Source organism: Pan troglodytes, chromosome 7 (genome assembly GCF_028858775.2).
Source record: "Pan troglodytes isolate AG18354 chromosome 7, NHGRI_mPanTro3-v2.0_pri, whole genome shotgun sequence".
NCBI classification, from domain to species: Eukaryota; Metazoa; Chordata; class Mammalia; order Primates; family Hominidae; genus Pan; species Pan troglodytes.
This window is the reverse complement of record NC_072405.2, coordinates 56412663-56440328: the sequence shown is the minus strand read 5'-3', so window position 1 is coordinate 56440328 and position 27666 is coordinate 56412663. Positions and strand designations below refer to the sequence as shown.

The following is a 27666-nucleotide window of genomic DNA, read 5'->3' as shown; positions in this document are numbered from 1 at the left end:
AACCTGAAGAGAATGGCTGTGGTGGAAATACCTTCTTGGAAGTAATTACAGTGAAACAAGTTGAATGCGTAGTAAAATGAAAAAAGATTGTCCCATAACATTTTGAAATTTTAGGTACAAAGATTAGATTAAAGAAATGTAGGTATACGTGTGCATTTTAATTTTGTTTCTTTTTAAAGGCAACAGATCCCCTAATTTGTGGCTGAAAGATGTTCTCAAGGAAGAAGGTGTCTCTTTTCTCATCAACACCTTTGAGGGGGGTGGCTGTGGCCAGCCCTCGGGCATCCTGGCCCAGCCCACCCTCTTGGACCTTCGGGGGCCATTCAGCCTGCAGGCCACGCTATGCTGGCTGGACCTGCTCCTGGCCGCGCTGGAGTGCTACAACACGTTCATTGGCGAGAGAACTGTAGGAGCGCTCCAGGTCCTAGGTAGGTCACCCTTGCCTTATTCTGGTGTGTGTCGTGCTGCCAGAGTCACCCTGGGCAGTGGCTCTGCCAGGTCAGAATCCCAGCGACATGATGGTAGGTGCTGTGCACCACCTTGCCCGTGCTTTCATGTCACTTCTCTGCAAGGGTTCCTTTCTTCACACTTCAAAGTTGACAAATACAGTGTTCTCATAGCTTTATATAATTGAAAAAGTTACACTTTCTGGTGTATTGTAAATGTTGACATTTTAAATACACAAAACTCTTAATATTACTTAAAAAAACGTATTCCATGAACAATGAATACTGTAGCAGTTTTATGTACAGTATCATTGGCTTTAAAATATAGCTGCTTTATTGGAAATTTTGCAGAGTCCCTGAATTCATATTCTCATTTCCTACCCTTCAAATGATTTTATCCTAAAGTACTAAGTTTTTTTTGCTTAAGATTTTACTGTATCCCTATCTACGTCTTTTTAATGAAAAGATGTACATATTTAAAGATTCCTTGGCTGGGCGCAGAGGCTCTCTCCTGTAATCCCAGCACTTTGGGAAGCCGAGGCAGGAGGATCACTTGAGCCCAGGAGGTTGAGACCAGCCTGGGCAACACGGCGAGACACTATCTGTACAAAAAATACTAAAGTTAGTCAGGCGTGGTGATGCACATCTGTGATCCCAGCTCATCTGTGATCCTCCCAGGTGGGAGGATCGCTTGAGCCTGGAAGGTTGAGGCTACAGTGAGCCGTGATTGTGCCACTGTACTCTAGCCTGGGCGATAGAGTGAGACCCTGTCTCAAAAAAAATTTTCTTCTGTGTTACTATTATATTTGTTATTAGTGCACATTACATTTTTTACTGCCAGAACAACAAATATAATAAAAATTTTGGTAATTATTACACATAAAATGTAAAATTATGCGGTTGGAATTTTATTTTTGTACGTATAGATTTTAGTATTAAAAAAACTTGTTCATGGCCGGACGCGGTGGCTCACACCTGTAATCCCAGCACTTTGGGAGGCCGAGGTGGGCACATCACCTGAGGTGAGGAGTTCGAAACCAGTCTGGCCAACATGGCGAAATCCCGTATCTACCAAAAATACAAAAATTAGTCAGGCATGGTGGCAGGTCCCTGTTAATCCCAGCTACTCGGGAGGCTGAGGCACAAGAATCGTTTGAACCCCGGAGGCGGAGGTTGCAGTGAGCTGAGATCGCACCAGAGCACTCCAGCCTGGGTGACACCGTCTCAGAAAATAAAACCAAAACAAAAAAAACTTGTTCACATAAATAAGTGCCATATTTGGTTTATTCTAAAATGTACATTTTCCCATATTTAACAGATCCATGGTTGCAGTGTGTCTTACAATCCAATATTCTATTGGATTCAAGGATAGTTGGTTTTTGAGAATAATTAGTTTTTTTCTTTTTTGAAATGGAGTCTCCGTCGCCCAGGCTGGAGTGCAGTGGCGCGATCTTGGCTCACTGCAAGCTCATCCTCCCGGGATCATGCCATTCTCCTGCCTCAGCCTCCCTAGTAGCTGGGACTACAGGTGTCCGCCACCACGCCCAGCTAATTTTTTGTATTTTTAGTAGAGACGGGGTTTCACTGTGTTAGCCAGGATGGTCTCGATCTCCTGACCTCGTGATCCGCCCGCCTTGGCCTCCCAAAGTGCTGGGATTACAGGTGTGAGCCACCGCGCCCGGCTGAGAATAATTCTTAATATAAGTTATCTCAGTTCTTGGAATACATCAAAATACATGTTATCAAAATTATTTTTAATGAGGTCAGTTGACAGTTTGGATTGACTTTCCTTAAATTATGTTGGAAACAAAGAATTAGAAACCATGAGACTTACAAAAAGGCTTTCCTACTCAATTGTTGCCTTTACTCTTTCAACAGTGTACAAGTATTTTAAATCATCCCTTGGCACTCTAAAGGGCTGTGCACCTTGGAGTAATAAACTACAGTTAGACTAGAGAGAGGTGAGGGTGGGTCTGTCTTTCATTAAGCAGGAGAGTCCTGATGAACAGCCTGAGATGGGAAAGGAGAACCAGCTCCAGGGTGTTTTCAGACAAACGAGTTTTATGACAAAGCCCGTTTGAGGATTGATCTGAAAGTTGATTCCATAAGATGACTGGTACCTGTCCACACCTGCTTGAAGACTGCTCCATAATTTGTCTCTGTCCTTTGAAGGACAGGATTTTTTATTTTTTCATTATTAATAACATTCATTATTGATAACAGTGCTAAAAAGAAGATTCTTACAACCACATCTCTGCAATTCTGCAGTCATTTCATTAGGTTAAAATTTCAGTGCTGGATCAAAGCATAATGAGTTTTTAAACATTTGATAGAAATTGGCATGCATATTTTTAAAAACTTAGTACGAATTGCCAAATTGCCCTTTAAAATGAGCATATTAATTTATCTTCTCACATGTAATGTTTGGGAATAAAGACCTGACTTTCCATCAATGTGTCCTTTTGATATGAGAAAAAATAAATGCCACTTTATTCAGCTATTATTAAGCTGTTTGTTTCTTTTGAAAAATTTTGAAATTTTGCTGAACGTATATCATGCCTATACTTAGAGAAGCAATTTTATGTTAATCTTAGTGGAGTTGAAAGGAAGCATATATTAATACTTTAATATAATTGCTTCTAGGTACTGAAACCCAGTCTTCACTTTTGAAAGCAGTGGCTTTCTTTTTAGAAAGCATTGCCATGCATGACATTATAGCAGCAGAAAAGTGCTTTGGCACTGGGGCAGCAGGTAACAGAACAAGCCCACAAGAGGGAGAAAGGTACAACTACAGCAAATGCACCGTTGTGGTCCGGATTATGGAGTTTACCACGACTCTGCTAAACACCTCCCCAGAAGGATGGAAGGTAGGCTGCTCTGTTAATTTGAGGTCAGTTTTTGGTACTGGAAAACTACTTCAAAGGTTTCTGTTAGAAGGGGTTTTGGCTTTTAATAAAAATTTATCATTATTATTATTATTATTATATTTCATCCTCTCAACCCAGCTTTTCCTGACTTCGGGAAGAACCAGGAAGAGAAGGCTAGGTTTTGGCTTTTCTAAAACTTTGCATTGTCAGAAGAGTTATATGTCAAAATCAATTTGTCAATTTGTTTTAGTTGACAAAAACTGTATTTATGGTATACAGCATGATGTTTTGATATGCTCTGCCTTGTGGTATGGCTAAATCAAGCTAATTAACATATCTGTTACCTCATATATGTAACATTTTTTCTGATGGGAACTTTTCAATCTATTTTCTTAGCAATTTGCAAAATTACAATGCATCGTTATTAACTACAGTCGTCATGATGAATGATCTATTGAAAATCATGAAACTTTGCATGTCCTTCAGAGTTTCACTGTGTGAATAAAATACAAAATAGTTTTTTCTAATTGTTTTATTGGATGCTGTATTTTATGCTATGATCAAACATCTACCTTAGGAAACACACATTCGCAAATATTTATAGATGTATCCATGAGGCTTATTGTGTAAACAAACTCCAGTCAGTTCATTCAGGGAATCTCTGCCAGGTGCCTGTGGCACGCCAGGCCCTGGGATGCAGCAGTGTCCTGAGTCAGGGGCGGGGAAACCCTGTCCATGGACACAACCTCACCTGCTGCCTGCTCCGTAGATAAAGCTACATAGGAGCATAGCTGTGCGCCTCTGTCCACCTGTTGTCTGTGCTGCTTTCTTATCAGACGCGTAAGGAGTTGAAGCAGAGACTGTCTAGCCCACAAACCTCAAGTGTTTACTGTGCCCCCGTTTTACAGAGAAACTCTGCCCACCTCTCCCTTAGTCAGGCAGAAGTTCCCAACCTCGTGGGCCCTGCACTTTGGTGAAAATAGAAGTGCTGGCTGACGAAGTGTTTTTATCAAACAATCTGTTACAGCTCCTGAAGAAGGACTTGTGTAATACACACCTGATGAGAGTCCTGGTGCAGACGCTGTGTGAGCCCGCAAGCGTAGGTTTCAACATCGGAGACGTCCAGGTTATGGCTCATCTTCCTGATGTTTGTGTGAATCTGATGAAAGCTCTAAAGATGTCCCCATACAAAGATATCCTAGATACCCATCTGAGAGAGAAAATAACAGCACAGAGGTGGGTACTTGGGTCACAATCGGGGACATGTTGTCCTGGAATTTCAGGCCCTAGTATGTTGCCGTGCTCCTGCAGCTGCTCCTGCTTCCTCAGGGAAGGCTTATATCAGTGGAATGTTTGCTGCCAGTGACCTCAGTAGTTGTTTAGAAATCACATTTAACCAGTGCCTTCCCTGTACCAAACTTAAGCAAACTTCAGACATGGTTAGCGCCATGTTTGATCTCCATGCTAGCTTAGTGCGTGTGGATCCTGTTAGATGTTGCCTCTGTTTGCTTCATAACAGTGCAAACATTTTTTTCAGTGTATCTTGATAATTTAACGAGATCAGAGCTCACCTAATTTACTGTTTTGTCACATGGCCAGCATTGAGGAGCTTTGTGCCGTCAACTTGTATGGCCCTGACGCGCAAGTGGACAGGAGCAGGCTGGCTGCTGTTGTGTCTGCCTGTAAACAGCTTCACAGAGCTGGGCTTCTGCATAGTATATTACCGTCTCAGGTAACTATAACTTATTGTTTTTACATTTATTTTAGCTTTAGTATGATAATTAGTGTATTTATTTATATTATTTCTTAAAAGTCCTTTATGTATTGAGCATGCTGAAATGGGAATTATAGAAATACTTGCTCTAGACATGTAGATATTATGTATCTGTATATCTATGATATATCAATATAAATATGAAAGCAAATGTAAAAATTTATAAATATAAAATGAAAGTAAAATAAAGGACATTTAGGTATTTACAGAGCAGCTTTCTGAAAAACTTTAGGAACTGCTGTTGTGCCTTTGTGGCAAGACAACACAAATGAAGAATCTAGCATAGAAAGCAAGGTTGAGCCAGATACAGTGGCTCATACTTGTAATCCCAGCACTTTGGGAGGCTCAGATAGGAGGATTGCTTGAGGCCAGAAGTTTGAGACCGACCCAGGCAACATGGCAGGAATTCATCTCTACAAACAATTAAAAAACAACAACAACAACAAAAAACATTGTCCAGGAGTGGGTGCCGCGGACCCGTAGTCCCAGCTACTCAGGAGGCTGAGGTGGGAGGATTGCTTGAGCTTGGAAGCTTGAGACTGCAGTGAGCCACGATTGTGTCACTGCACTCCAGCCTGGGCGACAGAGCAAGACCCTGCCTCACAATAGCAAGAACAACAAAAGCAAAGTTGAATTAAAATTTTTCTGAATATTGGAAGGTAATTGTCAGTGCTATCTGAAGTGGGTTTTTTATTTAATGAAAGGAGTGAAGTTGTTTTTTTCTAAGAAATATCTTTTTGCTAGGCATTTCAGTGTTGGCTTCCTTTTAGTCCACAGATTTGCATCATTCTGTTGGTACAGAACTTCTTTCCCTGGTTTATAAAGGCATTGCCCCTGGAGATGAGAGACAGTGTCTGCCTTCTCTAGACCTCAGTTGTAAGCAGCTGGCCAGCGGACTTCTGGAGTTAGCCTTTGCTTTTGGAGGACTGGTAGGAAAAACGCCTCTGCATGCTGCACTCCCCTAATAATAGAAATACATATGTCACTTGCAGGTGTCTCTAGAAACTGTGGAATTTGGGTAGTAAGGTTTTAGCTGGACAAGTATTATATGATTTGCATGAGCCAACTTTCTAAAAGATTATTTTCTCAATAGTTAAAAAAAAAAAAAACGGAATAGAACAACATTCTTTTTAAATAGAGGTTTTGTCTATCCCACTTTGTTTCCAAAAGGAATTAGCTAGAGAACGTTTTGTGATTATGAAGCTGAGTCATGTTGACATGTGGCCTCTTCTCCTCTCCTTGGTGGTCCTTCACATGGATGATTGGGAGGGCCTCTGAAGGATAATCCCAGAGGAACCAGAGTCTCCAAAAAAATATTCTCATGGCTCTTTGAACCATGCAGGGCTGGCCTTAAATAGTCCCTGCTGTAGCTGAAATCTGCAGCCAGCCCTCTGTGTTCACTCCATCCCAACTTTCTTCTGTAGCAGAAACCCCTTTTTCACCCCTTTGTCCAATTAATGTAAACAATTACATATTTAAATTGTCTAAAAATACTCACCCTTAATAGACTATCCTCAAAGCAACAACACTGGGGTAGGCAGATGGCTTGAGCCCAGGAGTTTGAGACCATCCTGGACAACATAGCGAGACCCTGTTTCTACAAAAAAATTTAAAAAATTAGCCAGGTGTGGTGGCACATGCTTGTAGTCCCACCTACTCAGGAGGCTGAGGTGGGAAGATCGCTTGAGCCCAGGAAGTCAAGGCTGTAGTGAGTCATGATCATGCCACTGCACTCCAGCCTGGGCAACAGAGTGACACCCTGTCTTTAAAAAACAACAAGGCTGGGCAGGGTGGCTTATTGCTTGTAATCCTAGCACTTTGAGAGGCCAAGGCGGGTGAATTGCTTGAGGTCAGGAGTTCGAGACCAGCCTGAACTACATGGTGAAATGCTGTCTCTACTAAAAATACAAAAATTAGCCAGGTGTGGTAGAACGCACTTGTAATTCCAGATACTCGGGGGTGCTGAGGCCGGAGAATTGCTTGAACCTAGGAGGTGGAGGTTTGCAGTGAGCCGAGATCGCGCCACTGTACTCCAGCCTGGGCAACAGCCCGAGAACCTGTCTCAAAAAATAAAACACAACAACAAGACTTTTGGACATTTGGAAGAAATATGGGTCAAGGAAGATTTCTTTCCCAAAATGAAACCTAGAAAATGGAGGCTAGTTGAAATATATACAATTTCAGCTTGAATCCAGGCTTCACATATCAGGCTCTTTTTAGACCTGTGTCATTTTCCAATTTCAAAGTTATCAGTTGCCCAAGGGTCTTTCTGTGCCATGTAAAGATGTGCCCCAGTTATGGTACTTCTCCTTTCTTTTTCCCAGTGTGAGCGCCTTGTGAGTCTTCTCCTGAACCCAGCGGTGCTGTCCACGGCGTCCTTGGGCAGCTCACAGGGCAGCGTCATCCACTTCTCCCATGGGGAGTATTTCTATAGCTTGTTCTCAGAAACGATCAACACGGAATTATTGAAAAATCTGGATCTTGCTGTATTGGAGCTCATGCAGTCTTCAGTGGATAATCCCAAAATGGTAACAAAATTTCCCTTTAAATAAACTGTTTTTTTGTTTGTTTGTTTGTTTGAGACAGAGTCTTGCACTGTCGCCCAGGCTGGAGTGCAGTGGCACGATCTCTGCTGACTGCAACCTCTGCATCCCAGATTGAAGCGATTCTCCTGCCTCAGCCTCCCGAGTAGCTGGGATTACAGGCACCCGCCACCACACATAGCTAATTTTTTGTATTTTTAGTAGAGACGGAGTTTCACTATGTTGGCAAGGCTGGTCTTGAACTCCTGACCTCGTGATCTGCCCAGTTTGGCCTCCCGAAGTGCTGGGATTACAGGCGTGAGCCACTGCACCCGGTCAATATTTTCTTATATAATCCTTATAAAAGGGTTGCCACATTCCTGAAATATTTCATTAAAGTATGACAAGACTTTTTCCTATAAGGTTGAAAGCTCTTGCTTTTAACAAACTCAGAAAAACCCAAAACATACCCCTTATCAATAGTTAATGAATATTAGGCCAGGCATGGTGGCTCATGCCTGTAATCCCAGCACTTTGGGAGGTGGAGGTGAGCGGATCACCAGAGGTCAGGAATTCAAGCCCAGCCTGGCGAACATGGCAAAACCTTGTCTCTACTAAAAATACAAAAAATTAGCCAGGCATGGTGGTGTGGGCCTGTAATCCCAGCTACTCAGGAGGCTGAGGCAGGAGAATTGCTTGAACCTGAGAGGCGGAGGTTGCAGTGAGCTGAGATCATGCCCACTGCACTCCAGCCTGAGTAATGAAGCGGGACTCTGTCTCAAAAAAGTAAGAAATAGCTAATGAGTGTTATTGGATGTTAAAACATTGATTGTTTTTTCTATTCCCTTATGCTTTGCAAATTTCTAAGCCTGAATATTATACGGCACAGCTATGCAGGGTATTGACATTTGCCAAGATGTGGCTTTGGAGCTTACAAACCTGTCCTGGGGCCCAGAGCTGGCTTTGCATTCATACCAGCTGCAGGCAGGTCTCTGCACCCCGGTAGACCTCTCTGTTCTCAGAGTTCTCTCGTGGCTTCGATGCTGAGTTATCATTTCTGGCATGTTCCTGCCGTGTCCCCCTTTCTCCCTCACATTGACTCTCTGGAGATCAGTATTTAATATATAGTTGACTTTCGTTTGCTAAACCTCTGGGATTTTGAAATTTAACTTGTTCTGTGGACAGAAACTGTTAACTGTTGATATGACCATTTTAAGGGAGAGTACATGATTTCCTAAGTTGAGCTTTTATTGCAAACAGTGCTTTTCTGTTGTAGGGGAATCTTTTGTGGTAGATTGCAGTAGGAATTTGTATTCTTTAAAATTAGAAATCGTAGTAGATGACACTCAGATTTAACATTCTGATTTCGTAAACTATGACCTCTGATGGAAATGATAGAAAAAACATACGCCTTTGACCTCTATTCCTTCCCTAAATACCTCTAAAGTAACAGAATGAGATTTTTAAAACACCTCTACAATCTCAAAGGACACAGAGAAAAGGACTTCCAAGAGTGACAAGAGTTGTAAATCAAAAGGACAGGTGTGGCAGACTGCATGCAGAGTTTGAGATAGCTGCGAGGTGATGCAGCCTTCGGAAGTTGGGGTCCACACGTGCTGAGCCCCAGCAGGGCAGACATGGGAGCAGGGGTGAGCAGAGGCTGAGAAGAGAGGATTGGGCAAAGGCCAGCTCTCCCCTGCAGGGCAGCCTCCTGTCTCTGCTGCTGGGGGTCTCCTCCCCACTTGAGGAGAAGGCAGGAGGCAGTGACTCCCTGGAGAGGATAGAGACCTCCAGACTGGGGGGCTCTGGCGTGGCTGAATATGTGGATACCATCAGGAAAAGAGGAAAGTTAAGTACTAACCTACCTAAATTCTAGACTTTCAGGCTGTCTGCCCTTTCCCTCTGAATACTTTCAGTTCAGCATCTGCCCTTGGCAGGGCACCAGAATATCCTGACAAGCCCTAAGAGAAAATAAAGATGCAGGCATCATAGCCAGCTGGGTCAGTGACAGTGATCCTCCCCACCAGCGAGCCCTGCACGCTGCACAGCGCTTCCAGGCGGGTGATACCTGTGAGCCGGCAGCCCAGGGGCTCAGGCACCTGAGGAAAGGGACGCCAGAGGGCGTAGCAGGACACAGGCAACTGTGGCAAGGCCTGTTCAGTGAGATGGAAATGTAAGGTGGAGAAAAAAAACTGAAAGATGAGAGACAAAACTGTGAAATAAGAATTGCTATGGAGAATGAACATCAGAGAACAAAAAAGATCTCTTGGGAATTAAGCATAGGCATCAGAAATTAAAAATGAAATGAGTTTGGAAGGTAAACTTGAGTAACTCTCACAGAGAGTAGAGTGAAAGACAAAACAGAAAACACGAGAGAAAAGAGGAGGAGACTAGGGATTCATGCATGAGGTTGAGCAGCAGGGCCTTGGCTCCGGAGGGCAGGGGTCAGGAGTGGCATTTGCTGAGGACACAGCTCCAGAGGAGCCCAGAAGCAAAGGCTTTGAGTTTCCAGGTAGAAGAGGGCCATGGAGTGTCCAGCATGGTGCACAGAAACAGCTCCACGTGGAGCACATTTCTTGAGAATTCAGAACCGTGGGGTTTCACTACAATAAAAGATTCTCAGGTTTCCACTGGAGAAAAAGCAGTTATGTGTGAAAGGATCTAGAAATTGAATGACATATGTCTTCTCAGCGGCAGTGTGGACATTGCAAGACTTGAACCAGATTTCTTCCATAGTTCATAAGAGAAATCTTCAGCCTAGAGTTCTGAATCCAGCTGGATTATCCATTATGTGAGAGTGGAATACAGATGTTTTAGACATGCCAGATCCCCAAGAGGTCCCTGTGCACTCTCATCACGATGCTGCTGGGTAGAGAGTGATCAGGCAGTGAGCCAAGACAGGGGAAGGTGCTGGATACAGTATGTCGGCCCCACACAGAGGCGTGGATGGCCCAGCACCAGGTCCAGCACCAGCATTGCAGATCAAGAGCTGAGTTGCCACAGAAATGGGGCAGATAGACCTGATAGGCTTAGAGGGCTTGCAGCAGTTTCATAACTTGGGAGAGTTTGATGACGAATTAATGACAGACACATTGAAAAGAGCAATGAAAGCAAACAAGGTTAGCTTCAGAGAGTACAAAATGTGCAAAAAGGGAAAAGCATTGTTTCTACTTGGAACATCTGTGAAAAATGTTTGCATAGTCAGAATGACAGGAATAGTGCATGTTAATCTGACCAAAATTAGCCTGTCACTCTGTTGCGGGAGTGGTGGTGAGACAGGAAATGTGGGTGTGCATGTATGATGGTAGTTGAACAAGAAGTGTGCGTTTGCGTGTGTGCATGTTTGCTTGTGTGTGTACACCTGTGTGTGCTAGTGTGTGCCTGTATGGTGGTGGTGGAACCGGAAGTATGTGCTTGGGTGCATGTTTGCTTATGTGTGTACATCTGTGTGCTTGTGCATGCATGTACAGTGGTGGGACAGGAAGTGTGCATTTGTGCATATGTGCATATTTGTGTGCCTGTGTGTGTACACCTATGTGTGCTTGTGCATGCATGTACAGTTGTGGTGGTGGTGACAGAAGAGAGCTGACTCCTTTTTCCTAGACTGCGCAGACTAGGAAAGCCAGAAGAAGCTGGATGAGCCTGATGACATAGCTAAGGCCACCCTGTACTTTCTGTGGAAAAACTATGGTTAAAGTGTACCTCAAATCAAACTCGAGGAGTTTTGAAGTAGATAAACATCTATTATAGAAATAGCTTATTTATTTTCCAAGAATAGCTTTGAAATAAAGGTAAATTTTGTTTTCTGTCATTCTCAAAATTAAGAATTTTTCTTCACTCACAACGAAATTGTCTCAGGTGAGTGCCGTTTTGAACGGCATGTTAGACCAGAGCTTCAGGGAGCGAGCAAGCCAGAAACACCAAGGACTGAAACTTGCGACTACAATTCTGCAACACTGGAAGAAGTGTGATTCATGGTGGGCCAAAGATTCCCCTCTCGAAACTAAAATGGCAGTGCTGGCCTTACTGGCAAAAATTTTACAGGTATTTTGATATTCCTTTAAAAAGCAGTCATGTTTATTCTTCTGAACTCTGTAACTTGTGTCTTTAAAATTTGATGGAGGTTGCTCCAAAAGCTCATTGGTTTGACAAATAAGAAAATATTTTGACAGGATGGTTGCTTATATTTACCTTTTTAAACTTTTTCCATTATTTATTAGACTTACTATTTCTTATGCTATATCTTTTTAAAGTACCTTTGCATGTATTGTCCTAACAGATAGTATTACAATGTTTTACAATAAGATTGTGAAAATATTATTGAAGCCCAAAATTAAATTTACAGTTCATTTCTGGAATTTAAACATTTGAGCAATGGGCTAAAGGAAATAGAGATGTAATATACAAATGTGTCCTGTTTTTCTTTTCCTTCCTTTAGATTGATTCATCTGTATCTTTTAATACAAGTCATGGTTCATTCCCTGAAGTCTTTACAACATATATTAGTCTACTTGCTGACACAAAGCTGGATCTACATTTAAAGGTAAACAGTGAAATATTTATTTTTTTGGATTACATTCTCTTCTGTTTTCGTATTTTTTTTTGTGATGTTTTTTATTTTTTATTATGGAAAATTTCAAACGTGTTCAAATGTAGGGAGACTAGCACAGTAATCCCCCGTACTTATTAGCCAGTCTCGATAACCATCCTGTGTGGGTGTGTTTGTTTCACCTGTGCGGTCAACCCACCCGTCAGCAGGCAAGGAAGGCCAAGCAGGCCGGGCGTGTTATCTGACCTGTATCTGCTTCAGTTCAGTGTGCCTCTCCAAGACATGAGAACATTTCTTGCTTGCTTGCTTGCTTGCTTTTTTTTTTTTTTTTTTTTAGACAGTCTCGCTCTGTCACCCAGGCTGAAGTACAGTGGCACAATCATGGCTCACTGCAACCTCTGCCTCTTGGGTTCAAGTGATTCTTGTGCCTCAGCCTCCCGAGTAGCTGGGATCACAGGTGTGCGCCACCAGGCCTGGCTAATGTTTTTATTTTTAGTATATTTCACCATAGTGGCCAGGCTGGTCTCAAACTCCTGACTTCAAGTGATCTGCCTGCCTCGGCCTCCCAAAGTGCTGGGATTACAGGTGTGAGCCACCACACCCGGCCTAGAACATTTCTTTTAAAGTATAAGATTATCATATTTGGATGAATTAACATTTGTGTTTGCATACATATTATTTAAATTGGCTTTTTGTGCTATAATGACTTTATTACTCAGTCATTTTTCTATTAAAATAATATAAAAATTTTTGGTGATTTTTTAGGGTCAAGAATGAATAAATACTGTCATTTTAAGGGTTACTAATTTTAAAGTCCTAGAACAATTAGATTTTAAACCCTATTGAAAAGTGGCCTTAATTCAAGGGACCTTTTTACTGGATAAAGGGGATAATTCTTTGGAATTTTCTGCTGTGTGATTAATCAAGTTTCCCATTTCTCCATAGACAGTCTTGGAATTTACTGCCATGCGAGGGAGAACAGGAGTCAACTCCTAGTTCTTGTTAAGCTCAGTATGAAGTTCTTCTGTAGTTCTGCAATGTGTAGTTGTAAACTCCTCCTTAGGTTATTCAAAATGTTCTTTCTACACAAAGCTTGTACAGTACATTTTTACTAGGTTCATTATTTGTAGAAGAGGAAGCACATACCGAATCAGCACCATGTCCCATTTATTTATGTGTCCATAGCTGGCATCAACCAACTAGCCTGGGTAAGAGTCAAAGCTGAGGTATAGGCTGGTTGCGGTGGCTCATGCCTGTAATCGCAACATTTTGGGAGGCCAAGGCGGGTGAATCTCCTGAGGTCAGGAGTTTGAGACCAGCCTGGCCAACATGGCAAAACCCCGTCTCTATGAAAAATATGAAAAGAATTAGCCAGGCATAGTGGCAGGTGCCTGTAATCCCAGCTACTCTGGAGGCTGAGGCAGGGAGAATCACTTGAACCTGGGAGGCGGAGGTTGCAGTGAGCCTACTAAGATCATGCCACTGCTCTCCAGCCTGGGTGACAGAGTGAGACTCTGTCTCAAAAAAAAAAAAAAAAAAAAAAAGCTGAGGTATAGAATTGTATTCATGTTGGTTTTTAATATAATTTAGAAATTATGGTGAAGTCATTCATTGATTCCACATAATGCTTTATTTGCAATGTCTTACAGTAATTTTATTTATTCTGTAGGATATATAAGCCATAATTCGTGCAGTTTCTTATGTCTGTCTTGCTCCACAGGGCCAAGCTGTCACTCTTCTTCCATTCTTCACCAGCCTCACTGGAGGCAGTCTGGAGGAACTTAGACGTGTTCTGGAGCAGCTCATCGTTGCTCACTTCCCCATGCAGTCCAGGGAATTTCCCCCAGGAACTCCGCGGTTCAATAATTATGTGGACTGCATGAAAAAGGTTAGTTTCTAGTAGTATCAAGTAAAATTAAAACACTGATTTTTTTTTTCTTGTTACATATCTTGATGAAAAGAGGTGAGTGAAATATCCACAATCAGAGAAGTTGTAAACCACCCAATAGGTTATTCAAAATGTTCTTTCTACACAAAGCTTGTACAGTACATTTTTACTAGGGTCATTATTTGTAGAAGAGGAAGCACATACTGAATCAGCACCATGTCCCATTTATTTATGTGTGTGTGGCCTGAGAATTCATTTAATTCACTTGGAAAGCAGTGACAGGAGTATATGTGAATCCACTGGAATTTTTTTCTCCCATTTTTAATTGTGAAATACTTTATGTGTAAAATGGAATGTATAAAGTATATGTAAGTTATGAACAGTAATACCAAAAGAAGCTAAGAAATAGAATATTACCAATAATTTCCAGTTTCTAAAATTTAATAGAGTAGCGATTATTTGAGAAGCATTTCGTGATTATCCCTAATATGATAGGTTGAGCATCCCTTATCTGAAATGCTTGGAACCAGAAGTGTTTCGCATTTTGGAATGTTTGTGTATACATGAGATATCCCGGGGATAGGACTCAAGTCTGGACATAGACATGAAATACATTGGTGTTTTTTGTTTTGTTTTCTTTTGTTTTGAGACAGAGTCTTGCTCTGTCGTCTAGGCTGAAGTGCAGTGGAAACTGCACACAACAGTTTCAGAGATGAAAGAAGGTATTATGTCCATGAGATAGGATAATGATCCTTGGAAATTAAATATGCAGAAGCAAAATTTAAATAAAACATACTTGTTCTATTCTGAAGATAAAATTAAGGGTATCTCCTAGAAAGCAGAACAGAAACTGAGATGGAGAAGGGGAGAGTCAAGATGAGAACATCGGGGGAGCGGCCTGGGATATCCCCTCTGTAGCGAGGACGGTGTGGAAAAGATGCACATTACCAGAATCAGAGTAAGGGCGAGAGTCCCTGGCATGGTGAAGGAGGGGGGCCTGTTGAAGGCACGTCTCCATGTACTCTCAGAACCTGAGATGCAGAGAAGAGTAGCATCTGCAAAACCTAAAAAGAATAGGGGCTAGGTACAGTGGCTCACGCCTGTAATCCCAGCACTTTGGGTGGCCGAGGAGGGCAGATCACCAGGTCAGGAGATCGAGACCATCCTGGCTAACACGGTGAAACCCCGTCTCTACTAAAATTATAAACAATTAGCCAGGCGTGGTGGCGGGCGCCTGTAGTCCCAGCTACTCGGGAGGCTGAGGCAAGATAATGGCGTGAAACCTGGGAGGCGGAGCTTGCAGTGAGCCGAGATCGTGTCACTGCACTCCAGCCTGGGCAACAGAGCGAGACTGTGTCTCCAAAAAAAAAAAAAAAAAAAAGCCTAGAAAGAATCTAGGCTCAGTATATAGTGAACATTGATATATACCAGCCACTCAACAATATCTGTAAAAATGACAGAAATACTGGTATTTGTTAAGTCTGTGAAATTCTGGTGTATTTTTCTGTATGTTATATTTTTTATTATATAAGAAACTTTTTATATTTTTAGTATATAATTTAACTATTGAAGCAAAAGTAAAACCCAACAAAATTTTAATGATGTTGATGTATTTTTTCTAGTTTCTAGATGCATTGGAATTATCTCAAAGCCCTATGTTGTTGGAATTGATGACAGAAGTTCTTTGTCGGGAACAGCAGCATGTCATGGAAGAATTATTTCAATCCAGTTTCAAGAGGATTGCCAGAAGGTAAGTCATTCTGGCCTGGGATCTCAGGAACCATACGCATTTCAGTTTTGTGGGAAATTATCCTCTCTGTTCCAAAAAAAAGCTGAGTGGCAATTATATTCTTGCTACTAAACTTTATTTTAGTTTTTTGTCTTTAAAACAAAACTTTTATTATTATATTTTTCAAACATACACAAAGCTAGAGGAAGAGTATAAATAAGGCCCCAGATTGAACAAAGTTCAGCATTTTCCAAGCTTCATCTTGGCCTTTTGTCATTTTTCTTTTTTGCTACTGCTATTGTAATTTAAAGCAAATCTGTGACACCATGTCGTTTCACCTCTTAAATCCTTCTGTATATGTCTCTTAAAGCAGTTTTCTTGAATAGCCATAGTACCATTATCAACTGAACGAAATTATCAGTAATTCCATAGTCAGATTTCCTCAGTAGTCTCAAACAAGCTGACAGTGTTGGCTTATTTGAAATTTGGTCCAAACAAGGTTCATACATGGCATTTCACTGTTATGTCTCTTCAGTCTGCATTTAAAACAGTCTCCTCTATTATTTATTTTGTTTTTGGAGATACTTGGACACTTGTCCTGTATAATGTCTTATATTCTGGATTTATCTGATTCTTTTGCTTTCATTGAACTTCTTCCTCTAGCCCTTGGATTTTCTGTAAATGGAAAGTTATGTCTAAAAGCACAGTTAGATTCAGGTTGAAATTTTGGCAAGACTAATAGTTGATACTTTATACTTCTTATTCACGGCATTAGGAGGTGCATAATGTCTGGTGATCCTGCTTTTAGTGATGCTAGGATTGACTAGCCATGTGCATGACTGTATTTTCCTCATGGTTTAGCTCTATTTATGATGATTGCCCTGAATCACTTATTTCATTAAGAGTTGCAAATGGCCATTTTTCTGATTCTTTTATTCCTTCTAAATTTAGTGCCTGGAATTACAGTGTAATGAAGGTCTCATCACTCGGATTGTTTGGTTACCAAAAATGCAATTTAGTATTTTAGCAAAAATACAGTGGGAAAGATAGGACATATTTGATTGTTGATTTTTTTTTTTTTTGAGACAGAGTCTGGCTCTGTAACCCAGGCTGGAGTGCGGTGGCATGATCTTGGCTCATTGCAGCCTCTGTCTTCTGGGTTCAAATGATTCTCCTGCATCAGCCTCCCGAGTAGCTGGGATTACAGGCACGCCAACACACTGGCTAATTTTTGTATTTTTAGTAGAGAAGGGGGTCTCACCATGTTGGCCAGGCTGGTCCCGAACTCCTGACCTCAAATGATCTGCTTGCCTCGGCCTCCCTAAGTGCTGGGATTACAGATGTGAGCCATCCCTCCTGGCCCCGATTATTGATTTTTGAAGTAAGGGTTTGATGCCATGGCTACTCCTCATAGTAAACTTCCAATGAATTTTTAAAATTGGCATTTATCTATATTGAATTTGTAAATATCCATGTAAATTTGTCTTGAGTTGTATTTTACAGATCATAAACTTCACCCACTGTAAGTATATAGTTCCATGATTTTTAGGTAGTTTATTGAGTATGCAACCAGCACCATATAACATTTTTATTCCCCAGTAAGACCCCACAGGACCATTTACAGTTGACTGCCATTGCTGATCCTAGCTCCACGCAAACACTAATCTACTTTCTGTCTTTATAAATCTGCCTTCTCTGGACATTTTATATAAGTGGAATCATACAATATGTGATCTCTTATTCCTGGCTTCTTTGTTCAGCGTAATATTTTTGATGTTCATCCATGACATAGTTCATTCCTTTCTACTGATATTTTTTAAAATATCATAATTAACCAACTATAAAACAGAATTCTGCACGGCAGCAGAACACATTCTTTTGGAGCATACCTGCAGCATTCTTTAGGACAGACTATATACTAGACCATAAAAACAAGTCTTGATAAATTTTAAAAGATTGAAATCATACAAAGCATGTTCTCTGTCCAAAGTGAAGTTAAATTAGAATTCAACAACACAAGGAAATTTTGGGAATCTGAAAATGTTTGTAAATAATATATTTCTAAATAGCCCTTGGGTGAAATAAGAAATTACAAAGGAAGTCAGATAGCATTTTGATCTGAATAAAATAAGAATAAAGCTTATCCAAATGTGATGCAACTAAATAGGTGCTCAGAGGGAAATTTGTATCTTTTAATTCCTGTGTTTGAAAATAGGAAAGATTTAAATTAGTAATCTGAACTTTCTACCTTAAAATCTAGAAAAAGAAAAAAACTAAACCAAGGTAATACAAAGGAAGGGAATAGGAAACAGAAAAATGGTGGAGAAAAATCAGTATTTGTTTTCACAATCAAAGCTAAAGGAGTTGACAAACCATTAGCTAGGCTAGCCAAAAATAAAGGAAGAACCACAGTTTGTCAAAACTAAGAATGAAAAGAGGTGGATGTTACCACTGACCTCTCAGAAACTGTAAGAAGATTATAAGCGAATATTACGAAAAATATTAGGCCAGCAAATTCAGCAACTTAAGCAAAATGGGCAAATTCATAGAAAGTCGTAAATTACCAAAACTGACTCAAGAAGAAATAAAATGTATGAATACACCCCCAACAAGTAATTAAATTGAATTAATAATTAAAAATCTTTCTGTGAAGGAAATCCCAGACCTACATAGCTTTTTTGTTTTGTTTTTTTGGATGCAAGGTCACACTCTGTTATCCAGGCTGGAGTGCAGTGGTCAAGGCTCACTGCAGCCTTGACCTCCTCCTGGGTTCAGGCAATCCCCCCACTTCAGCCTCGTGAGTAGCTGGGACTACAGGCATGTACCACCACACCCGGCTAGTTTTGTATTTTTTATATACACACAGGGTTTTACCATATTGCCCAGGCTGGTCTTGAACTCCTGGGCTCAAGCGATCTACCTGCCTCGGCCTTCCAAAGTGCTGGGATTACAGTCATGAGCCACTGTGCCTGGCCTCCAGATAGCTACTAGTGAATTTTGTCAAAAGAGTCTCACTTTGTCTCCCAGGCTGTAGTGCAGTGGCTCACAGCAGTCTCTGCCTCCCAAGTTCAAGTGATTCTTGTGCCTCAGCCTGCTGAGTAGCTGAGACTACAGGCACACACCATCACACTTGGGTAATTCTTTGTATTTTTAGTAGACACAGGGTTTCGCCATGTTGCCCAGGCTGGTCTCAAAGTCCTGAGCTCAGGCAATCCTCCCGCCTCAGCCGCCCAAAGTGTTAGGATTACAGGCGTGAGCCACAGTGCTCGGCCCAGATATATAATATATTTTTGTTTTTGTTGGTACATAGGTGCATATATTTATGGGGTACATGAGATATTTTGATACACGTGTATAATGTGTAATAATCACACTTTGATACAGGTGTATAATGTGTAATCAGGTCAGGGTGACTGAAGTATTCATCACCTCATTTATCCCTTCTTTGCATTAGAAATAATCCAGTTATACTCTTAATTATTTAAAAATGTAAAATATTGGCTAGGCGCAGTGGCTCATGCCTGTAATCCCAGCACTTTGGGAGGCCAAGGCGGGCAGATCATAAGGTCAGGAGATCGAGACCATCCTGGCTAACAAGGTGAAACCCTGTCTCTACTAAAAATACAAAAAAAAAAATTAGCCGGGCGTGGTGGTGGGCGCCTGTAGTCCCAGCTACCCGGGAGGCTGAGGCAGGAGAATGGCGTGAACCCGGGAGGCAAGTGACTGAGCGAGACTCCGTCTCAAAAAAAAAAAAAAAAAAAAAAGGAAAATACCATTGACTGTAATCACCCTATTCTGCCATCAAATACTAGATCTTATTTATTCTATCTAACCATGTTTTTGTACCCATTAACTATCCCCATTTCCCCCTCCCTTTTACCCTTTCCAGCCTCTGGTAACCATCTTTCTATTCTCTATCTCCATGAGTTCAATTGTTTTAATGATTTTTGGATCCCACAAGTAAGTGAGAACGCGCAAAGATTGTCTTTCTGTGCCTTACTTATTTCACATAACATACTGATTTCCAGTTCCATTCACGTTTTTCCAAATGACAGTATCTCATTCCTTTTTGATGGCTGAATAGTACTCCACTGTGTATATTTTCTTTATCCATTTGTCTGTTGATGGACACATACGTTGCTTCCAAGTTTTGGCTGTTGTGAACAGTGCTGCAGTAAACATGGGAGTGCAAGTACCTCTTCGATATACTGATTTCCTTTCTTCACCCAGGCTGGAGTGCAGTGGCATGATCTCGGCTCATTGCAACCTCTGCCTCCCAGGTGCAAGTAATTCTTCTGTCTCAGCTTCCCTCCCGAGTAGCTGGGGTTACAGATGAGCGCCACCTTGCCCAGCTCATTTTTTTTGTATGTTTAGTAGAGATGGGTTTTCACTATGTTGGCCAGGCTTATCTTGAACTCCAGACCTCAGGTGATCCACCCACTTTGGCCTCCCAAAGTGCTGGGATTACAGGCTTGAGCCAACTCGCTTGGCCTATTTTTTGTTTTTGTTTTTGAGATGGAGTCTTGCTGTGTCACCCAGGCTGTGTGTATACCTAACAGTGAGATTGCTGGATCATATGGAAGTTCTATTTTTAGTTTTTTCAGCAACCTCCATGCTGTTCTCCATACTGGCTGTACAATTTATATCCTTTGTCCACATTATTTCAGTTTTTTGGAATGTATTAAGACTTGTTTTGTGGCCTAACATATGCTCTATCCTTGAGAATGATCCATGTGCCTATAAGGGTAATGTGTTTTCTGCAGCCATTGAGTCAGATGTTCTGTAAACATCTATAAGGTTCATTTAGTCTGTAGTGCTGATTGAGTATGATGTTTCTTTGTTGACTGATTTTCTGTTTGGAAGATCTGTCCAATCCTGAAGGCGGGGTGTTGAAGTCTTCAGCTGTTGTTGCATTAATGGTCTGTCTCACCCCTTTAGCTCTAATATTTGATTTATATATCTGAGTGCTGCAGTGACCGGTGCATATATATTTACAATTGTTATATCCTCTTGATGAATTGACCCCTTAATCATTATATAATGACTTCAAAAATCCCTTTTTATACTTTTTGTCTTGAAATCTATTTTGTCTGATGTAAGTACAGCTACTCCTGCTCTGTTTTGGTTTCCATTGGCATGAAATATCTTTTTTCATCCCTTTATTTTCAATCTGTGTGGATCTTTATAGGTGAAGTGTGTTTCTTGCAGGCAACAGATCTTTTTTTTTTTTTTTTTTTTTTTTACTTTTTTATATCAGTTTAGCCACTTTATTTTTATTGGACAGTTCAATCCATTTACATTCAATGTTGTTGTTGATAAGTGTGGACTTCTACCATTTGTTATTTGTTTTCTGGTCATTTTGTGGTCTTTCCTCCTTGCTTCCCTTCCTGTCTTCCTTTTAGTGAAGGTTATTTTCTCGGGTCATATGTTTTAATTTCTTGCTTTTTATTTTTGTGTGTTTGTTGTATGTTATTTTTGATTTGAGGTTACCATGAGGCTTGCAAATGATATAACTCATTATTTTAAACTGCTGACAGCTGAACACTGATTGGATAAACAAACACATGAGCAAGAGAAAAAACTAATAAAAATTATACACTTTAATCTCATCTTCCGCTTTTTAAACGTTTTGCTGTTTCAAGTTATACCTTATTACACTGTCTATATCTGGAAAAGTTATTATTTTTGATAAATTTATCTTTTTAGTCTTTCTACTCAAAATATAAGTAGTTTACATACCACAATTACAGTGTTACAGTATTCTGTGGTTTTCTTTGTACTTATTAGTGAGTTCTATACTTCAGGTGATATCTTATTGCTCATTAATGTCCTTTTCTTTCATATTAAAGAACTCCTGGCCAGGCGTGGTGGCTCACGCCTGTAATCCCAGCACTTTGGGAGGCCGAGGCTGGTGGATCTCCTGAGGTCAGGAGTTTGAGACCAACCTGGTCAACATGATGAAACCCTGTCTCTACTAAAAATAAGCCAGGCGTGGTGGCAGGTGCTTGTAATCTCAGCTACTCAGAAGGCTGAGGCAGGAGAATCGCTTGAACCCTGGAGGTGGAGGTCGCAGTGAGCTAAGATCATGCCACTGCACTCCAGCCTGGGCAAGAAGAGCGAAACTCCGTCTTAAAAAAACAACAACAACAACAAAAACTCCTTTTATCATTTCTTGTAGCATTTATCTTGTGGTATTGATAAAATCCTTTAGCTTATGTTTTCTGGGAAAGTCTTCATGCTTGAAGGATATTTTTATTGGATATACTGTTCTAGGAAAAAATGTTTTTCCTTCAACATCTTCAATATGTCATACCACTCTGTCTTCGCCTGTAAAGTTTCCACCCATAAGTCTGCTACCAGATGTATTGGCACTCCTTTGTATGTTACTTGTTTCTTTCCCCTTGCTTCTCTTGGGATCCTTTCTTTATTCTTGACTTCTGGGTAATTGCTTGTTAAATGCCTTGAGGTAGTTTTATTTGGGTTAAATCTGCTTGGTGCTCTATAACCTTCTTATAGTTGAATATTGCTATCTTTCTCAATAGGTTTGGAAAGTTCTCTGTTATTATCCCTTTGAAAAAACTTTCTACCCCTGTCTCCCGCTACCTTTTCTTTAAGACCAGTAAGTCTTTGATTTGCCCTTTTGAGGCTCTTTTCTAGATCTTGTAGGTATGCTTCATTGTTTTTTATTCTGTTTTCTTTTGTCCCCTCTGTGTATTTTCAAATAGCCTGCCTTCATGTTCATTAATTCTTTCTTCTGCTTAATCAGTCCTGCTTTTAAGAGACTCCAGTGCATTCTTCAGTATGTCATCTGCATTTTTCAGATTGATAATTTCTGCTTGATTCTTTTTAATTTTTTCAATCTCTTTGTTTAATTTATCTGATAAGATTCTGGATTCCTTTTCTGTATTATGTTGAATTTTGTTGGCCTTCCTCAAAACAGCTATTTTGAATTCTCTGTCTGAAAGGTGACATATCTCTGTCTCTCTTGGATTGGTGTTGGTGCGTTATTTAGTTGATTTGGTGAAGTCATGTTTTCTTGGCTGGTTTTGATGGTTGTGGATGTTCATTGATATCAGGGCATTAAAGATTTTAGGTATTTATTGTAGTCTTCTGGGCTTGTTTATATACATCCTTCTTGGGAAGACTTTCCAGGTATTTGTAGGTACTTGGGGGTATGATCTAAGTCTTCGGTCACTGAAGCCATGTCTGCTTTAGGGGCCACCCTAAGTCCTAATCTGCTGTAGGAGGCACCCCAAACCCAGTAGCACTGTGGTTCTTACAGACTTATAGAGGTACCACCTTAGTGGTCTTGGTACAATCTTGGAAAATTCCCTGGATTACCAGGCAGAGACTCTTGTTTCCTTTACTTACTTTTCTCAAACAAATGGAGTCTCTCTGTCTGTGCTGATTACCTGTAGCTGGGGGAACGGTAATATGAGCACCTCTGTAGCCACCACCATGGGGACTGCATGGGGTCAGACCTGAAGCACAGCACAGCACAGCACTGGGTCTCACTGAAGGCCTTCAGTGACCACTGCCTGGCTACTGCCTGTGTTCATTCAAGGCCCAGTGGCTGTACAATCAGCAGGAGGCAAATCTAGCCAGTCTTGTGTTCTTTCCTTCAAGACAGTGATTTCTCCCTGGCTCCAGGTGGGTCAAGAGATGCCATCTATGAGCCAGGCCTAGAGTTGGGAACTGTAGGAATTTACCTGGTGCTCTATTCCACTGCAGTTGAGCTGGCAGCCAAGCTGCAAAACAAAGTCCTTTTCATTCTTCCCTCTCCTTTCCTAAAATAAAGAAGTCTCTGCCTGTGGTCACCATTGCCCCAGGCCTGCAGTGAGGACTGCCTGGCTACTGCTGATTTTCACTCAAGGCTCAAGGGCTCTGTAGTCAGCTTGTGGTGAATGCTGCCAGTCCTGAGTTTCTCCCTTCAGGGTAGTGGGCTCCCCTCTGGCCCAGGGCAGGTCCAGAAATCCTAAGAGCCAAGGCCTAGAACTGGGGACCTCAGAAGCCCGCTTGGGATGTTGCCCCTCTGTGGCCAAGCTGGTGCCCATGTTGCAAGGCATGAAACATAATGCAAGTCTCCTTTACTCTTACTTCTCCTTCTCTCAAGCAGAAATGGTTTCTCCCTGTGGCCACCACAACTGGGAATGTGCTGGGTCACACTCGAAGCCAGCGTGGCCCTGGGTCTTAACCAAAGCCCACAGCAAGTACTACCTGGTTAGCACTGATAATTCGTCACCCAAAGGCTCTTTAGTCAGTAGGTGATGAATCCCATCAGACTGAGCCCTTCCCTTCAAGGCAGCAGGTTCCCTTCTGGCCCAGAGTGTGTCTAAAAATGTCGTCTGGGAGCCAGGACCTGGAGTGAGGGACTCAGGATTCTCCCTGGTGCCCTGTTCTGCTGTGGCTGAGCTGGTATCCCAGTTGCAAGACAAAGTCCTCTTTACTCTCCCCCTCCTGTCCTCAAGCAGAAGAAAGGAATCACTTTTATTACTGCAAGCTGTACTACTTAGGTTTGGGGAGGCATGGCCAAGCACTCCCATAGTGGCCACAGCTGGTATCTCAGGTCATGTGCCCCCCAAGTCCACTTGTTCTGAGCCCAGCCCAGCACGAGGACTTGCCCAAGAATTGCAATTGTTGTCATCTTAGTTGCCTTTTAAGTTTGTTTGGGACCCCAAGGCACTTTAGCCCATGGTGGCAACGCTTGCCAGAATGTAGTTTCTGACCACTGGGATGGACAGTTTGCTTCTGATTAGGGCTGGTCGAAATGTTCTCCCAGTGAGTGCTGGCTAAATTCTGCCCTGGGTTGGTTTCTGCTGTGACAGGACATCACTGAGTTCCAATGCAAAGTGCCCCGTCACTGTGCGTTTCCTCCCCCAAGTGCACAGCTTCTGTGTCCTGCGTGCAACTGCTGCTGGGGGATGAGGAAGGAGTGGTGTAGCTGATTGAAGACTATCTTTCTTAGTTTCTTCAGTGCCTCTTTCCTTAATACGAAGTTAAAACCAGGTACAATGATCACTCACCTGATTTTTGGTTCTTATGAAAGTGCTTTTTTATACAGATAGTTGTTCATTTTGGTGTTCTGCGGGGGAGACAATCACTGGAGGCTTCTATTTAGCCTTCTTGGTCCACTCCTTCCATTGAATTTTATCATTCATTCATTCATTTATTATTTTTGAGATAGGGTCTTGCTCTATTGCCCATACTGGAGGGCAGTGGCATGATCATGGCTCACTGCAGCCTTGACTTCTGGGCTCAAGTGGTCTTCCTTCAGTCTGCCTAGTAGCTGGAACTACAGGCATGCTATCACGCCCAGCCTTTTTTCTTCTTTCTTTTTTTTTTTAAACGTAGAGAGGTTCTTCCTAAATCGCCTGGGCTGATCTTGAACTCGTAAGCTCAGATGATCCTTCTTTCTCAGCCTCCAAATTGCTGGGATTACAAGTGTGAGCCGCCGTACCCGGAATTAAAATATTTAAAAAGAAATTGTACCAGTAGTTCATAAACCCTTCAGGATATAGAGGAGGAAGGAATACTTCCCAACTCCTTTTGTGAGGCGAGTAACAAGACCAACATAAGAGAAAGACAGCACAAGAAAACTATAGACCAGTAAGTATCCTTCATGAATATAAACACAAAAATTTTTAAAGATACATTAAGCTATTCAGCAACACCCACAAAACATTATATGCCATAACCTATTGGTGTTTATTGTAAGAATGAAAGGTTGCTTTTCTATCTGGGAATCAGTTAGTCTTAGATACCATATAATAGAATAAAGGAAGAAAACTCATTATAATTTCAGTAGATGCAGGAAGACTTTTGACAAACTACAACATCCATTTGTGATAAAACTGACAAAGGCTGTCTATGAAAAACCAATAGCCAACAAAATATGTAATAGTGAAGGAGTGCATGCTTCCTCCTGAGATTGGGAACAAGGCCAGAGAGCCTGAAAAAATAAACAAAAATAAATAAAGGGCAACTAAATTTTTTACTATTAAAATTTTTTTCTTATTCTTTTTTCTGTTTTACAGGATTTTAGTGTAACTTCTTTTCTTATTCCTTTACTCTGTGCATCTTGTTCTCTTTTCCTTTCTAATGTTTCCAGTGATAGTCTATAATTACTCAATGGCTTTACAATATGCACAAAATACTTTCAAAAATAACAATACCAGTATTATTACATAGAATAATGACAGCTAGATGAAGTTTAAGTTTTTCATTTTAGCTATAATTTTCTTAGTACATGCCATCTAAGGATATACAGTCAAATTTTTGTGTTACAGTCAAATTTTGTGTTCCAAAATCATTTGATGTAGTTTTTTCTTGATGTGTGGTTATTACACCAATTAGTAGTGCTTATTTAATTTTCAAATTTTAGAAATTTTGTTTTTTCTTTTGACTCAATTTTCATTTTGAACATGTATGATATTTACATGACTAAAATCAAAGCTATATAATGAGCTGCAATTCAGAGGATCTTCCTTCCATCTCGGGCCCTTCTCTTGTTCCTCTTTTGCCCCATCACCTTCCTATCTCTTCCACTTTTGTCTTGTACAGATCTCGCCCTATCAGCATATAGAAATCTTCCTCATTCTTTGTCTTAAAAAATTAGTGTTTAATTCTTCATTGCAAAGAAGTATCATAGTATTTTAAAGTAGCCCTTTGCCGATGGACTTCTGGGTTCAATCTTTTGCTGTTAAACATAATGCCACAGGGAAGCCAGATGCAGTGGCTTACACCTGTAATCCCAGTGCTTTGGGAGGCTGAGGCAGGAGGATCACTTGAGCCCAGGAGTTTGAGACCAGCCTGAGCAACGTAGCAGAACCCCATCATTACAAAAAATATTTTAAAATAATAATAATAATGCTGTTGTGAATAGCCTTGTGTTTATATCATCTTGTATTTGCCCGTGTATCTTTGGGGTAGATTCCTAAATGCAGATGAAAAGGTAAGTACATTTGTAATTTTGCCAGGTATCTCTGTATTGCTTCTTTTGGGGCTGTATTATTTGCATTCCTCCCTTATTTGTAATATACTAGTGTATCTGTTTCACTACTGTCTGGCCAACATTGTGAAACATTTAGATTTTTTCCAATTTATAGGTGAGAAAGGGTTTCCCTTTGTTACCTTAATTTTTCTTTTATTATGAGTAAAGTCAGGCATATTTTTATATATTTAATTTGCATTTTTCAGTAAATCATCTGTGGGCCCATTTTTAACATTAGGTCTTTGCTCTTTTTATTTTGCTTCTCCTTACTATCTTAGCTTTTTAGGTAAGAGTCAGATGTTTTATGTGCATCTCTACTGTGCTTGCTAGTGGAAAGCTCCTCAAGAGAAAATGAGCCTAGGATGGTGCCTGTGTTATTCCTTTCAGGCTGCTATAGCAGAATAGCACAGAGTGGGTGGCCTATAAAACAACGGAAATGTATTTCTCATGGTTCTGGAGGCTGGGAAGTCCAAGAACGTGCTGCCAGTTGATGGAGTGTCTAATGACAGCCTGCTTGCCTGCTTTATAGGCAGCACCTTCTCTCTGAGTCATCCATGGTAGAAGGGACAAAGAACTCTCTAGGGCTTCTTTTTTTTTTTTTTTTTTTTTTTTGCGACGGAGTTTCTCTATTGTTGCCCAGGCAGGAGTACAATGGTGTGATCTCAGCTCACTGCAACCTCTGCCTTCTGGGTTCAAGCAATTCTCCTGCCTCAGCCTCCTGAGTAGCTGGGTTTACAGGCATTTGCCACCATGCCTGGCTAATTTTTGTATTTTTAGTAGAGACGGGGTTTCGCCATGTTGGCCAGGCTGGTCTCAAACTCCTGACCTCAGGTGATCCACCCGCCTCGGCCTCCCGAAGTGCTGGGATTACAGGCATGAGCCACTGCACCCGGCCTCTGGG

At 41.2% G+C, this 27666-nt stretch overlaps 1 protein-coding gene and 1 non-coding gene across 6 annotated transcripts in view; one reads left to right on the top strand and one right to left on the bottom strand.

The window, feature by feature from the left end:
* The window catches only part of PRKDC (protein kinase, DNA-activated, catalytic subunit), a 186403-nt gene that overhangs the window by 66303 nt on the left and 92434 nt on the right, over positions 1 to 27666 (top strand). For all 5 annotated transcript variants that reach the window (XR_010159536.1, XM_519750.9, XM_001147162.8 and 2 more), the window contains exons 31-40: positions 180 to 428; positions 3090 to 3313; positions 4341 to 4549; positions 4913 to 5045; positions 5858 to 6016; positions 7412 to 7615; positions 11468 to 11653; positions 12048 to 12152; positions 13879 to 14046; positions 15669 to 15796. Coding sequence is in view for 4 of the 5 variants with exons in the window: in XM_519750.9 (XP_519750.6) it covers positions 180 to 428; positions 3090 to 3313; positions 4341 to 4549; positions 4913 to 5045; positions 5858 to 6016; positions 7412 to 7615; positions 11468 to 11653; positions 12048 to 12152; positions 13879 to 14046; positions 15669 to 15796 (1765 nt within the window). In the remaining variant the exon portion in view is untranslated. The remainder of the gene's footprint in view (positions 1 to 179; positions 429 to 3089; positions 3314 to 4340; positions 4550 to 4912; positions 5046 to 5857; positions 6017 to 7411; positions 7616 to 11467; positions 11654 to 12047; positions 12153 to 13878; positions 14047 to 15668; positions 15797 to 27666) is intronic.
* MIR320D-2 (microRNA mir-320d-2) lies at positions 3438 to 3484 on the bottom strand. The gene has a single exon (NR_035745.1). It is a non-coding gene; the product is annotated as a microRNA mir-320d-2 (primary transcript).